This window comes from Mustela nivalis (genome assembly GCF_964662115.1).
Source record: "Mustela nivalis genome assembly, chromosome: 9".
Classification (NCBI taxonomy): Eukaryota; Metazoa; Chordata; class Mammalia; order Carnivora; family Mustelidae; genus Mustela; species Mustela nivalis.
In genome coordinates, this window is record NC_139028.1 from 59,108,211 (window position 1) to 59,124,094 (window position 15,884).

General features: G+C 44.4%; 1 protein-coding gene across 1 annotated transcript in view; it reads left to right on the forward strand.

The window, feature by feature from the left end:
- The first annotated feature begins 5,470 nt into the window (after positions 1-5,470).
- The window catches only part of GAB2 (GRB2 associated binding protein 2), a 190,051-nt gene continuing 179,637 nt past the window's right edge, over positions 5,471-15,884 (forward strand). Inside the window, exon 1 of the mRNA XM_082749544.1 lies at positions 5,471-5,765. Within this exon, the coding sequence (XP_082605670.1) occupies positions 5,691-5,765 (75 nt within the window). The 5' untranslated portion in view covers positions 5,471-5,690. The remainder of the gene's footprint in view (positions 5,766-15,884) is intronic.

Here is a 15,884-nt window from a genome sequence, read left to right on the forward strand (position 1 = left end):
TATATACTCGAGTAGTGAAAACACAGGTCCACACAAAAACTAGTATAGGTATGAATGTTCACAGCAACATTATTCACAGTAGCCAAAAAGTGGAAACAACTGAAATATCCATCAACTGAAGAATGAATAAAATATGGTATATCCAGTCAATGGGATATTATTCAGCCAAAAAAGGGAAGAGCCTATGTATACTACAACACAGATGAGCCTTGAAAACATTATAGAAAGTGAAAGAAGTCAGACACAAGAGGCCACCTATTGTATAATTCCAGTTATATGGAATGTCCAGAATTGCAAATCCACAGGGACAAAATAGATTAGTGGCTGCCAGGGGTTTGGGATAAGAGGAATGAGGAGTGACTGCTAATGGATATAGAGTTTCTTTTCGGGGTAATAAAAATGGTCTGAAATCAGATAGCAATAATGGTTGCACAACTCCGTGAATATATTGAAAACTGAGTTGCACAGTTTAAAAGGGTGACTTATGGCATATGAGTGATAAGTTAATAAAAATTAACTCATAAACGTATCATTAACTGTTATATTAACAAAGAGAATAAATAACCAAAATGCAGGAGTTACTATTTGACTATATTTCACTGTTATCTCTGCTCTCGGCATTTTTGTCTGTTATATATGTTGAAAGCACTAAATAGTGATATATTACGGGGCATCTCTTAACTGTGTTCATACACATAAAGTTGATAGCTTGAAATTGGTCAGGGAGGTAGGAAGGGTGTAGTATTTGCACCACAAAAATTGGCACGTACTACAAATCAAGGCTGCTTCCACCACCACCACCAGAGAGCCAGTTTTTAAACATTTACCAGTATATCCCTGACTGTATGGGTCAGACAACCATTATGGGTAACTCTGGCAGAATTAGTTAAATGAGGTGGTCTCCTGTGGCCTTTGGATCCACAACAAAACAAAAACTATCAAATCTGCAAAGCCATTATGCATGCATTCAGTGCAGAAGAAAATGGCTTTTTTGGTCACCTGTTGTCAGCAACCGACTTTGACTTAGGGGACATGATTTCTCACAAGTGTGGGTACCAGGGGCTAAGTGATAGCACCACTACTGGACTGTAAGAATGAGCCAGATACCAGATAAACCACAAATGATTTAATTCTTAGTCCCAAAGAGGAGAGTATGTCGGAAGTCTGCACAGCTGTGTCAGGGTTTGGAAACCAAGGGTTAACAGTTACCTTTTAGGAACTACCAAGGATTTCAACCACCTCTAAAAGTGAAAATGCATAGGATTACCTCCACCTGTACAGCTCTTCCCACGAGGACAGGCCCTGTGCATTTAAATGCTCCGGCTGCTTCTAAATATCTTTACCGGTACTGTTTTCAGGTGTGGATGGATCAGAGACTTCTGGATTCTCCAGGAGTCTAACACTCCCGCGTGCCATCCTTTAAGGGTTGGTTGTTTCCATTCTCACAATATTCTATGAGCACTGAGTGTCCGACACCCTGCTGGGAGCTTCGGGGCTACAAAAATGAGGACACAACCCTGCCCAACTATCTACAGTACACCATACACTGGGGTAACCTAATTTATACAGGGACAATGTGAGTTCAGAAATACATGAGCAACTATGCTGCGGTGGGGATGGTGAGTTTTAAGGAAAGGGATCTTGATATACGTTCAAGATCTAACTCAGGGTAGGCATTCTGATGGAAGTAAGGGGCATCATGCAAAGTATGGTTTGGAGCATTTTCTCCGGCATTTGATGAATCTTTGTTCTTGGGAGAATAGGGTAACTGTGCGGCATGATCTGTGAATGCAATGATGTACCACCCTCACCAGTGTCAGCAGAAATGTCCCAGAAGCCTCAGTGCCCCAAAGCAGCATAGGTTCTAGTTTCTTAAAAAGGAGAAATTGGGAAACTGGACTTGCTCAAACTTTTCCCTATAAAAAAGTTTATTTCCAAAATATCTTCTTCTGGGTGTAATGTCAAATAACTCTCAGTTTTTTGGCAGCTGCAGAGAGGGAGGAAACCCAATTAGGTCTTCAGCCACACCCCAAGCCCACTTTCAGATCTCAGTCCCCTTCAGATACCAGAAATCGATTTGAGTAGGTCACAGTAATTTCATGGAACCAAATGGGCTTAAAGCATCCAGGGGTTAAAGAGGCACACACCTCAACATTCATGAGTCCAGTATCCTGAAAGTCACCAGCTGAAGTGGCTCAGCACGCTGACCTTGGCAAGCAGTACTCCGCTCTGAAATTAACCTGTCAACTAAATTGAAGGGGAGAAAAGGCAGCATGGCTAGGACACAAACATCCATCCCCCAACCCCAGTCCAATCACTGACGTCAAGCCTGGTGTGGGTGGTATTAATCATGCAAGCCTGGTGTGCAGTTGAGGACAGCTCTCCTTCCAGCCCTTCCAACCCATTCCTGGGACCGTTCCATCAGCCATGCACCTGCCACTGGCCACAAACCCTCAACTCCCAGACAGGCACGGATGCAGGCTGTTGCTGACGACACTCAAAGCCAGAGTGCACCCTTTAGAACCCAGGCTGGGGGTTGGGGAGGGAAGAGGGAGAGCAAAACCTTGTGCCTGTGTTTTCTTCCCAGGTGTGCCATTCTCTCAACTCTGGAATGCTTCCTCCACAGGAGCTCTTGCCATAAGATGGTCATTTCCTGAGGATTTAATGAGAATATAGAATTAATGACCCACAGCCCTTTTTGCAGCCGGTCATTAATTCCCCTCAGGAAATACCCATGGTCTTTAATCAAAATTGCCTAAATTATAGACTGGTGATGCATGTCCTCACAGGTTTGGGGGCTGGGGTTGGGGAGCTGTCATCCCTACTGGTTCCAATAGATGGCGCCTATCTTCACGCAAATAAATCACTCCTAATTCATTTTCCATTTTCCACCAGTGAAAACCAGAGGGCATTTTAAAAAAAGGGGGGGGGGCAGGGAGTGGAGAGGACTTAGTAAAGGCCCAGGCAGGAACGTTCTGTCCGAGGGCTGTTCCCAGACTTGGCACACACCTCAGGCTCAGACTGAGCCACACCAGGGTGCAGCCAGGGACCTCAGCAGCAGTCCTGCCTCCTATGTGTGCAGCCTGAGCAGGGTATCGGCAGTTAAGTAATAAGAAAGGCGGGGTTGGGAGGTAAGAGAGCACCAAGAAGAGCCCTTTTTTCTAATTTTTAGGAAAGGAATGGTATGTTCATAGAAGACTCCCTGAAGCTAACTTAAGTTTCCCCCACTATCCAAAAGCTTGCTTTATACCCCTTCACTTTTACAAAAGTCCTGCATTTCTACTTGGTTTTGCCCAGCAAAAGAAATTTGAGGAGGATTTTCACTTTTAGTAGATGTTAACTGCTTTTTCATTTTACCCCATGTCAGCTTACTGGGAAGTTTCATGGGAACACACCACTTTAGGATTGTGGGAAGACCTGTACTCTGTAACTTGTTTTTCAAGGCCCTCCTGTCACTGGCCCAAAACATCCAAAACTTTTCTATTTCCACATGGAATTATAAATAATGGGGAGCAGAGGGTCTCTTGCAAAACAACATAAGACCCTCAAGGGCTTCTGGCAGAAAGGAGCCCAGCCACCAACTAACCATTTCTGAACCAGTTCCCAGTCTGTCTTGAATCACACAACTATCAAAGAGTACGTATTAGAAGACTACTTACTCTTCTAGGGAAAGGCAAGGCATCTGTATGCGGGACTTGCATCACACACCTCAGCGGCAAACAAACCATGCAGATCTCTCAGACTGCAATCACTGAGACTTGGCACCATGACTCAGATGTGAATGAAGTCAGAAAGATTGCTTTATTTTGCTTGGGAGCCACCGCCTCCTGATTGATTTGGCAGACTTGACTATTTTGATATTTGTCTCACAGGGTTTCAAGATACTTAAAGCAAGAGGTTAAAATGGCTGTAATTCTAGTGGTGGCCCTTCATCGTGGCTTGAAGATCTCTCAGCTGGAAGGCTAAAGGAGCTCTGGTCCCAGCCATAGCCTCATACATTCTTCTGGCTTTATGTTCAATCCAGCAGCACACTGGATAGTGAAGAAAGTCAATGAAATGATGAGTGAAGGGGAGCTGATCTCTACCTCTCAGGATGCTCAGAAAAGCTAAGCAGAGAGTAAAGGATTGGCTTTTACAACCTGATTGAAGAGTGTCTACGCTCTCCAACCCAGGCAAGATCTGTAAAATCAGAACAATGTCCGACAGCTTCAAACAACTAGCTTTCCTGCACAGCGACAGGAAAATGAACAAAAATAGCCTTGGTCTGAAGTTGTATGGGAAGTGTGAGATGGTGTTTCTCCCACTCATCTGCTCTACAGCACAGCACCCTATGATAAAATGGGTTACTCTCCACTTCCCAGAGAAGTTGCGGGAGGACCTACCTTTTAATGTTGCTCCTAAAGGTACTTTGTGAGTTGAAAAGAGCCCTGACCAAAGGTGGGGTTTACTCCTCCACCCTCCCTCTGAAGCACTGTTATCAAGTGTGTGCTTAGGCATACTTTATTTCAGTTAAACCTCACCACAACGCAGGGAAAGAAGTATCATCAGATTCCAATTTTCATATGGGCCCCCAGAGAGATTTTATAACCTGTGTCAGTGAGTTGGAACTCTGGGGAATTTTGACCCCAACTTCTTGTACTACGCCACCTTGCTTTCTAATTTACTATGAAATACATGGACTCATGTTTGCTTCGATTCTGCAAATCACACCAATGTTCTCCTGAATTGTTTTTCCCAGAGGCAATGCGGGAGCCAGCTGGACTTTATTTCCTGGTAATAAGAGGCCCCCAAGTTGATCTGTAGGCACTAAAGCAATTACCCCACTTTAAAGAGCAGATGAGCAAGACCACCCTCGCCCTACCCCCAGCCCCAGCATTAGAAACTCGCCTCTTCATTGTACAGGCTTTGGGACTTTAGGCTACCTGCAAAATGGGAATAACACGGCTCACCCAATTTGTAGATGACAGTCATGCAAACAGGGAATTGTAAAAGCGCCCAACACGTCACAGTCTGTTTTCTCCTTTGCTTCTCCCGCTAAGGGGGTGCGAGAGTTAATGAAACTCTTGCTGGGAAGCGGATCACTAATTCCTGCCAGAACCTGACCCACTGAAACCCGAAACTCGGAATGGATAGCAAACGCCAGCAGCCCTTGGGTCCCTGACGACCCTCTGTGAAAAATCGATTCGTGATCCAGGGCGCGCAGCCCCTTCCTTTTACCCCACCCGAACTCCCACCAGGGGCGCGGCCGCCTCCAGCGCTTGCAGCTGAGGCTCGGGGCGGAGGGGAACAGGACCCGCGGGCGCGGCCGGCGGCAGGCTCCGCCGTCCGAGCAAACCTCGGGCCTCCCGGGTCCCAAGAAGCGAGGCGCTGTTTGCGTCTTTGAAGGCGGCCCGCCGGGGGGCGCGGCGGGCTGTGGGCGTGGCGAACGCGCACCGCCCTTTTTCCTGCTGTGGCGCCCCCGCCACACTCCCGGCTGGGTGTGCGCGCGGGCCCGGGAGCGCGCAGGGAGAGCGGGAGCGCGCCAGGCAGCCGGGCCCGCGCCGCGCCGCCTCGTCCTCGCCCCGCGGCCGCCAGCCGCCCCGGCCCCTCCCCTCCCCCGCGAGCTGCGCACCGCCGGCCGGCTGACCCAGCGGCCCGCGCCCGCGCCCTTGTCCGGCCGACCCCGCGGCGGGCTCCCGGCGGCTGGCAGCATGAGCGGCGGCGGCGACGTGGTGTGCACCGGCTGGCTGAGGAAATCGCCCCCCGAGAAGAAGTTGAGGCGCTATGTGAGTGCGGGCGGCGAGCGGGTGCGGCCGCGGAGGGCGCGGGTGGGGGGCGCCCAGCGGCCTGCCGGGGGCTGGGGGCTCCGGGAGGGGCGGCGCCCGACCGGGAGGGCGGACCCTGGGGTCCCGGGGGGCGATGAGCGGCCGGCGCGCCCCGCTCCTCGGGGCTGTGTGGGGCACCTGCACACCTGTCACAGGTGCGCCGCGGAGGGGCGGAGCGGGCGGGCGGGCGGGCAGGTTGAGGCTGCGGCTCCTTCTCCGCGGGGCGGGCGCGGCGGCGTCGACCCCCCCAGCCGGCCTCCGGGTAAACTAAAGACAGTATTGAAGTTTGTATTGATTGTTTTTGGAGACCGAGAGAGTTGATTCCCGGGGCGGGGGGACCATAGTAACCCCGGGCGGCTTCAGCCGCGGGGACTGGGGGACTGGGCAGGAAAGGGGGGCGCAGTCTGCGGGGCGGCGCAGCCGGGTCCCCACAAAGGGCGAGGCGCCTCACACCCTTTCCCCCTTCCCTTTCTCTGCCCGCCCCTCCCGGGTGACCGCCTGCTTCCTTCCAGTCCACAGCCTCTGCATCACGGGCAGCGTCAGCGGCATGTGCAGCCCTTGTATTAAGTGACTCATTTGTTTGTCCCCCTTTTTCCCTTTATTCTGTATGTCTCTCACATACATCCCCCCCTCCCCACCCCACGATGGTGACACTGCAGTTTGGTCTGGTATAAGTGGCCGGGTTGTGTTCGGTCCTTGGTGCCTGGGGTCGAGAGAAATCCAGGTTCTCAGTTGCCAGGTGGTGCTAACCGATGGTGTTTACCGAAATTGCTGGGACAGCCTCTCCCTTCTGGGTGAGGAACTGGCAACATCGAGGGGAAGGTGGTATACCGTCTGGTGGGGAGGTCTGGCTAACCCCTCCCCGCGCCCCACGCCTTGCCTGATGGGGTCAAAGTACAAGATGGTGCTAATTACAATCAGCCCGGGGCTCTTTGCGGGCGTTTGGAAATGGAAGGTCGGTAAAAGGTGTCAAGGTCTCTCATCGGTTCCCTCTTCACTTCCCTGTGAAATGCCCTTGTTAAACTGACTCTTGGTGCTGCTGGACTCTGTGGGATCATTCCCACAGCATGAAAGTGAGCTGTTGCCTTCCAGCTGCAGTGCATCAAGGGAGCTCTGAATAGACCCTGCCCTCTGTCAGCTGCACCAGTGGCTGTCCATGGGGGAAGAGGCAGAAGCTTACCAGAGTTTCCTGTCTTGGCTCCCCAGATCAGAACTGAGGGACTTCTGGCCTCTGGATTGAGGAAGTGACATTCTGTTTTTCAAAGGAAGTGTTGTTGGGGAGTGCAAGTGTGTCTGTGTGTGTGTGTGTAAATGAAAGCAGGCTCTTAATTAAATCACTTGCTGAGAAGACTTCGTATTTAACAATGACTTTTGAAAGTGGACATAGATTTAAAATACAGTAGGGATGAGGTAATGAAGTGTTCATCTCAGTTCTAAAGCTCATTTTTCAGGGATGTCCAGGTAGCCAAAGCAGTACAATTACTAAGAAAGAAACTTTTCTCCTTTTCAGAGTTGTATGAGCTCCTTAGGAAAGGTGAATTTTTATGTTAGGTTAAGGATGCGTAACTTGCTATTTATGTCTTTATAAATGTACGAACAAAACAAAAGAAAAAACCTTTGGCCCTGAAGAGTTTCTGAAACTATTAGTAAAAGTGTGATAACATTACCAGCTAGTGGAATAGAGTATCCAGTGAAAATTTTCAAGTTAGAACGCTACCCTAAAGAACCTTGAAACTTTGTTTTTGATACAGTTTGCAAACAATTTGGCAACGTATCTATATTGGACTGATGACTACTTCAAGTCTATCACCCAGACTCTTTATGGCCCATTTCTCTGGTATGTTTGTTCTCAACCAACTGTAGCTATAAAAAAAAAAGAAAGAAAGAAAGAAAAAGAAAGACAGAAAGAAAGAGAAAGAAAGAAAGGGGGGGAAAAAAGCTTAGAATATTCGGAATCAATCACCTTTTTCAGCCATCTGATGTACTGAACACCCTACCGGTCGTATGATGATCTCAGTCTCTTTCCCGACATCTTTGCAGCTACAGCCCATAGACCTCTGATCAAGCTAGTAACGGCTTTTCTTAGGTTTGGGGGTGATGTGTTCCATTGGTATGACTGGAAGTCTCCCCTACTATAGGAGTTCAGTTCCCTTGGTTAAAACTGAGCTGATCTGTTTGCCCAAACTCATGTCTGATCCCAGACTTGTCTTTACATCTTCTTTTTGCGCGTTGAGAATTTTTGCACCTTGTTTTAAGTTAGAACTTTGTCAGTTCCCTTTGTTCATTAGTAGCAATCCAGGAGACAAGTAATTCCCAGCTCTGCTGCTAAACACACACCCCAAAATAGCTTCTTATTCTGTTATATATCATAGGCATGTGCTATTATGAATTCATAAGTCTTCATTGTAAGACTATACCAAGCATCTGAAATAAAGAGAAAAGTTAAGGAAATAGATTGCAACTTACAATTAATTTTAAAAACTTCTTTCTACTTTGAGGAGGGGGTAGGTTTAGGGGGAAAAACAACTTAATAGAAGCTATGGCAAATGTTACCAGGGATTAGGTTTAGGGATTTTTTTTAATCACTCTTTTCTAATTTATTAATCATAGAAATATGTAGAGATCTTTTCAATATTGCTGTGAAAAATTGGGGGAATTACAAAAAGGGGCCTCTGCAAAATGATGAGTATTGCCTCTGGGTCATCATGATACCGTTGCAGTAGAAGGCTAGCAGAACAGCGCTCCAATCGTGCTGTAATATGCCTGTATATGAGTGTGTGTGTGTGTGTGTGTGTGTGTGTGTATAAGGCTGAGGCCAGATTTTTTTCAAGGAAAAACATTTTATGACCCACACTGCTCTAATTTTCTATTAATTTCACTGGGTTAGTAGATTTAAGGGAAAAGATTGGTAGTAACACTGCCCTCTAGTGGCTAATTTGGAGAAAATTGTGTATTGGTTCTAACGAACAACTGAGGCAAGGAAATGGTTTATTTTTGTTTTATTAAGTAAACTTAATTATTAAGTATCTGTGTCTCAGACACTGGATTAGATTCTGGGAATAAAAATTGAGCCATTGCATTAATCTTAGCAGATGACCTTGCTTTTTCCACAAAGAACATTGGAGATATCAGAGAGTAGCTATGTGTACATACTACAACCATATTTCCAAATTTACCTATATCTGCATGGTTCCTTTACCTTTCTGTCTTTAGAGTAGGTGAGGTGCCCCTTCTTTGGGGGGGACAGTTGAGATAATAGAGATAATGACCTGAGCCTCATGCCCAGGTGCCCTGATGAAGTGCCCCTTTTCCTTGAGCAGTTCTACTACCTATGCTTTGGATCATATCTCATCCTGTCTGTTCAGATCATTATTACCCTTTCTATCATGAATCTTCTGTATCTTTCCCTTGAGCTCTCTCTTTCCATTAACATGTAGACATATTTCCCTTTGACAAAATTCTCCCTCCTCTCTCCCTATGCTTTCTCCTTTTCTTTTTTTTTTTTTTTTTTTTTTTGCTTTCTCCTTTTCTTATTCATGGTTGTTGATACTATTACCATTTCTCCTGCCTTCTTGTCACTTGACTCCAGTCTGAAACCTACTTTGTCATTTCACTAAAGCTGTTATCTGAAAGGCACCAGTGACACCCAGGTCATTAAAGTCATAGGTCTATTTTCTCACTACTCATTTTAATTTCTTCACTGCTTAGTTAATATAATGCCTGACTTTTCTCCTTTTTTTTGGCTAAAAATGACCCTCTTTTTTTTTGCTAAATTTGCCTAATTTTTGCTAAAATGAGCCTCTTTACCCCATCTTTAAAGTTGGAAGCTCATTTATAGTCACAGAGGCTATGGTGTAGGCTCTTTTCTCCTCCTCAGACATCTCATCCATTCTCCTGGCTTCAGTTATCTTTGCCTACTGGTCATTATCAAGTTAAATTTCTATCCCTGAGTTGTGTTCTGAGCTAGAGACTTGCATATACAGTTGTTAACCGAACATATCCACTTAAATGTCTCCCAGTCATCACACACTCGTCACACCCACAACTCTCATGTATTCCTCTGCTCAATAAATGGCGCCACTGACTGCCCACTTGCTCAAGTGTGCAACTTGGGAATCAGCCTTGCCTCCTTGCCATGCACTACCCCACATCTCATCTTTTACCAAACCCACTAGTGCTATCTTAATATCTTTTTGTCCACGCTTCTCCATCCCACTGCCATGACCCTTACTTAAGATTGTCCTTTTAATAGTCATCTGTTGAGGACTTACTCTGTGCCGGGCACTGGGCTTAGACCATTGATATCTTAATTTAGTCTTTTAGCCCTAGGCAAAAAGCTGTGACTTGTCCAGTGTCACCTGATTTTGTCCCAAAGCCTAAGCTTTTTTTAAAAAAATATTATTATTAAACTTCTACTCCGAGGTAATCATAGATGCACATCTATTTGTAAAAATCATGGAGAGAGATATGTACACTCTTGACCCAGTTTCTCCTAACGGTAACTCTGTGCAGAACTGGAGTGCAGCATCGCCATCAGGATGTCGATAATGGTGGAGTCAAGATACAGGACATTTCCATCACCACGTGATCCTTCATGTTGCCCTTTTAATTTTACACACACTACTCTCCCATTCTTACCCTGTCCTTAACCCACAACGACCACCAATCTCTCCTCCATTTTTATATTTTGTTATCTCAAGAGTGTTATATAAGTGGGTTCATCCAATTTCTAACCTTTTGGGATTGGCTTTTTCATTCAGCATAATTCTCTGGAGATTCATCCAACTTGTTGTATGTATCTAGTACATTCTTTTTTATTGCTGAGTAGTATTCTGTGGTAGATATGTGCCATACTTCATTTGTTAAACTGTTCACTTACTAGCTTCATTTTTTATTTTTATTTTTTAAGATTTATTTATTTGAGAAAGAGAGAGAGAGGCAGGGAGAGGGGTAAAGGGAGAGGGAGACAAGCAGACTCCCTACTGAGCAGAGAGCCTGACGCTGGGCTTGATCCCAGGACCCTGAGGTCATGACCGGAGCTGAAATCAAGAGCCTGACACTTAACTGGCTGAACCACCCAGGCTCCCCTTGCTTATTGGTTTTAATTTCCATTTCCCTATGGTTAATGATGTTGAACATCTTTTCAGGTGATTATTTGCCATTTGTTTGTCTTCTTTGGTCAAATGTCTCTGGAAGTCTTTTGTCCATTTTCTTTATGAATTTTTTTAAGTTTTTATTGAAGTAATCTCTATACCCCGTGTAGGGCTTGAACTCACGACCCCGAGATCAAGAGTTGCAGCCTCCTCTGACTGAGCCAGGCAGGCACCCCTGGGTTGTTTATTTTGAGTTTTAAGAGTTTTTTATATGCTCAAGTTACTAGTCCTTGTCAAATAATGTGGCTTGCAGATATTTTCTCCCATCTGTATCTTGTTTTCATCCATTTAGCAGGGTCTTTAACAGACCAAAAGTTTTTATTTTGAATAAATTTTATTTTGAATTTATCAGTTTTTCCTTTTATGAGCTATACGTTTTTTGGTCAAGTCTAAGAACTCTTTGCTAAGCTATAGGTTGCAGAGCTTTTCTTCCTCTTTTCCCTAAACATTTTTTAGTTTTAAGTCCATGATCTGTTTTGAGTTTATTTTTGTGTAAGTTGTGAAACTTAGGTTGAGATTTTGTTGTTTTTGTTGTTGATTTTTGTCATTGGATGCCCAGTTGCTCTAGCTCATGCTTCCTTTATTGAACTGCTTTTGAACCTTTATCATAAAACAGCCAGGCAATCTTGCATGTGTCGGTTTTCTATTCTGCTCCATTGTTCTATGTTTCTGCCCTACTTGCCACTACCACATAATCTTGATAACTATAGCTATATGGTAAGTCTTAAAATCTACTGGATTGATTTCTCCACTTTATTCCTGACCAGGTTAATCTTATTTTTTTTTTTAAGAAAAGGTAAATTTGAAAAGTCAGCTCATCATTAGAAAATTTGAACAATATTAAAGAATAAATAAAAATTAACTATAATCTCCTTGGTCTTGAATTTTTCTTTACACTTATCTTTTCAACATAGAATGTAAACATAGCAAATATGTTAGTTTAATAATTTATCAGGCAGCCATTATATGCCAAGCACTCAAGTTCTAGGAGTACTAAGAAGAAGAAGAAAAATGTTGCTGCAGAGGTCGCCATAACTAGAAGTAGGTCAAGAGAAGAAAGTCTTCCAGCCAGTGAGACCACTGACTGTGTAAGCCCTGGGCAAGGAACTACAGAGTGTGTGCAAGGGCACTAAAAAGAATTTGGTGTTGCTAGACCATCTACAGGATGATGTAGATAGTGGGCTGTGAAAAGGACACATTGGGGGATGCCTGGGTGGCTCAGTTTGTTGAGTGTCTGCCTTCTGCTCTGATCATGATCCCAGGGTTCTGGAATAGAGCCCTGCGTCAGGCTCCCTGTTCAGTGGGGAGCCTGCTTCTCCCTCTGCCTGCCTGCCTGCCACTCTCTCTCTCCCTCTAACAAATAAATAAATAAAGCCTTAAAAACAAAACACACATGGGTTGGTAAGAACAAGGAAGAGGTATAAGTAGCCAACAGGTACATGAAAGGGTGCCCAACATCATTAATCAGGGAAAGGCAAATCAAAACCATAATGAGATACCACCTTACACCTGTTAGAATGGCTGTAATTAAAAAGAAAACAGTAGGGAACTTCCTCAGAAAATTAAAAATAGAACTATCATATGATCCAGCAAGCCGCTTCTGGGTATATATCCAAAGGAAATGAAAACAGGATGTTGAAGAGACATCTGCACTCCATGTTCATTGCAGCATTATTCACAATAGCCAAGATATGGGAACAACCTAAGCATCTCTCCATGGATAATGGATGATGAAGGGGTGTGTGTGTGTGTGTGTGTGTGTGTACACTGTGCTTGGTGTTTTCTGAACATTCTTCATCCACAAGAAGGAAAGAAATCCTGCCATTTACAACAACATGGATGGAACATGAAGACCTTATGCTAAGTGAAATAAGTCAGAGAATGGGAAATACTGTATGATTTCACTCATATGTGGAATCTAAAAAAGCTGAGCTTGTAAGAGTGCCTGGCTGGCTCAGCTGGAGGAGCATGTGATTCTTGATCTTGAGGTCATGGGTTCAAGCCTCACACTGGGTGTAGAGATTACTTAAATAAATAAAATTGTAAATAAATAATAAATAAGCTGAACTCCTAGAAATAGTAGAATGGTGGTTCTTGGAAGTTGGAGCATGGGGGAAATAAGAAGATGTAAGTCAAAAAGAACCAACTTCCAGTTAAAACATGAATTAAGTTCTGAAGGTCTGATGTCCAGCATTGTGATTGCAGTTAAGATGTACCATATTGTAGGGGCGCCTGGGTGGCTCAGTGGTTTGGGCTGCTGCCTTTGGCTCGGGTCATGCTCTCAGGGTCCTGGGATCGAGCCCCGCATCGGGCTCCCTGCTCCGCAGGAAGCCTGCTTCCCTCTCTCTCTCTCTCTGCCTGCCTCTCTGCCTACTTGTGATCTCCGTCTTTCAAATAAATAAATAAAATCTTTAAAAAAAAAAAAAAAAGATGTACCATATTGTATACTGGAAAATCACTAAGTAAATCTTAAATGTTCCCATCAGAAAAGAGAAATGGTAATTATGTGTTGTGATGTGTTTGCTGGTGCTGGTGGTAATCCTATTGCAAGATATAAGTGTATCAAGCCATTGTTACACACTGTAAATTTATACAATGTTATGTGTCAATTAGATGTCAATAAACCAAAGAAAAAAAAAGAACGAGGGAGAAGGAGGTCTTCAGAAGTAAACGAATTTAAGATTTGTTTCTAAACCATCCTAAGAAGCCAGGGCTTTATTACAACAGGCTTTTGGAGTATTTAAATAAAGCTTATGTCTCATCCAAATTCCTGGGACAGATAACCAGGTGGACATTCCTCTAGCTGCTTTCTGTTCTGTGGTCCTAATCACCGGATTGATTCCTTGATAGTGTTTGTGACATCAAAGGGACTGCTCTAACTCAGGGTCAGTCACTGAGCTGCTTATCACTAGCAATGGATCAAAATTCCTCATTTGGAATCAACCAAATGTCTGTCGACAGATAAATAAATGCATTTTACAGAAATAGATCCACTGGACTATTATTCAGCTCTAAATAAGAAGGAAGTTCTGACATGTGGACATGCTACAACATGGATGAATCTTAGTGACATTATGCTAAGTAAAATAAACCATTCGCGAAAGGACAAAAGCTATGGGATTCCACTTTCATGAGGCACTTAGAGGAGTCCAATTCATAGAGACAGAAGGTAGAATGCTGGTTGCAGGGAGAGGAGAGTAGAAGCTATTGTTTAATGAGTGCAGATTCACTTTTGCAAGATAAAAGGAGTTCTGGGGATGGATGGTGATGGTGATAGTACAATAACGTGCATACTTAATGCCAGTGAAGTGTACACTTACCAGTGGTTAAGATAAATGTTGCGTGCATTTTACCACAATTTACAAAGAACAATTTACAATTTACAAATTTACAAATTACAAATTTACAATTTACAAGAAACTCCTCATTTGCTAAGAGTTGGTACGTGGCCCAGCTAATACTTCTAACCCAAGAGAAAAAGACAGGCTAGAATCTCCATAGCCTTGGATGAGTATGGAATGTTCTCTCAGGGATATCTGAGGAACAGAGGCAGTAAAATTGTACAAAGCAGGAATGCACGCCTGCTGCTTTGCTTAATGAAACAACTTTGATGTTGCTTTCTTTTTTTTTTTTTTTAAGATTTTATTTATTTATTTGTGAGAGAGAGAGAGTGAGAGCGAGCACAGGCAGACAGAGTGGAAGGCAGAGTCAGAGGGAGAAGCAGGCTCCCTGCAGAGCAAGGAGCCCGATATGAGACTCGATCCCAGGACGCTGGGATCATGACTTGAGCCAAAGGCAGCTGCTTAACCAACTGAGCCACCCAGGCATCCCTTGATGTTGCTTTCTATTTTGCATTGGGCTTTCTCTAGCTGGAAGGGAATAGTGGGCTATGATAACGTCAAGCTTATGAGAAATGCTGAAAAATAAAGGTTCCTGAGCAGGTTATCGCCTGCATCCAGGTAATGCTGACAAGCATTTATGGAGTATGGTTTGTGTCCTTTGTCTTCCCCAAAGAATAAATCAATACTCAACCCTGGCTTCAAAGAACCAGCAGGCCCAGGAGACCAGAATTATACATGTAAAACAGATCAATACCTTTACAGAGAGGTACATGGTCCAGGGAGCATGTTCATGAGGGCAAGAGCTCTGGGCATGAAAAAAGATGGAAGGGCTTCCTGGAGTAGGAGGTGGGCATATGAATTGGGATCCAGGAAGGACTGGGGCCCAGGAAGGAACATAGCAGTTGAAGTAGGAAAGGGGCAGTGCACATGGGTTGGGAGCATGGGGCAGTGAAATTCCATCCACAGTGGAGTCTGTAGTAGAAATCAAAAGAGATTTGAAAAGTAAAGGGAGAGCAGTGGGAGATAATCCGTGAAAGGCCTTCGATGATAGAACATTTATTAATAAAGAGCATCACTCTAAGTCAGTGGGTCTTTGCCTCTCAGGCTCTCCTTCAATGTGAAATAGCACTGGCATGTTGACCTAGTTTGTCTTCAGAAGACCTCTTAGTATTTCAGAGGCCTTTGGGTCCCGGAGCAAATGACTTGATTCTCTGAGCCTGTTTCCTTGTCTATAAAACCGGTGTAATGTTTTTTACAGGGCTAAAGAATTTACTAGGATATCAAGTGAAAAAAAGTCTTAATGCGTTGCCTAACCCAGAGTAGATATTTAATATTGCGGGATGCAGCAGTAGGGGCCGATGTCAATTTATAATAGTTAACCCTCTTATTGGAACTCTGAACATGAGCATGAGTGTTTCACATCCTTTTCAAATTTGGGCCAGACCTGAATTTTATAGTATCAAAATGTAAGTGGAATTTCTAAGCTAGATCTGACATCAAGTTCTAGGAAGTTACATTTTCCCTGAAAGGAACTTCTCAAGCATCTCCTGATCTTAGGGAATAAAACCTTATGGGGGTTTGTCTGA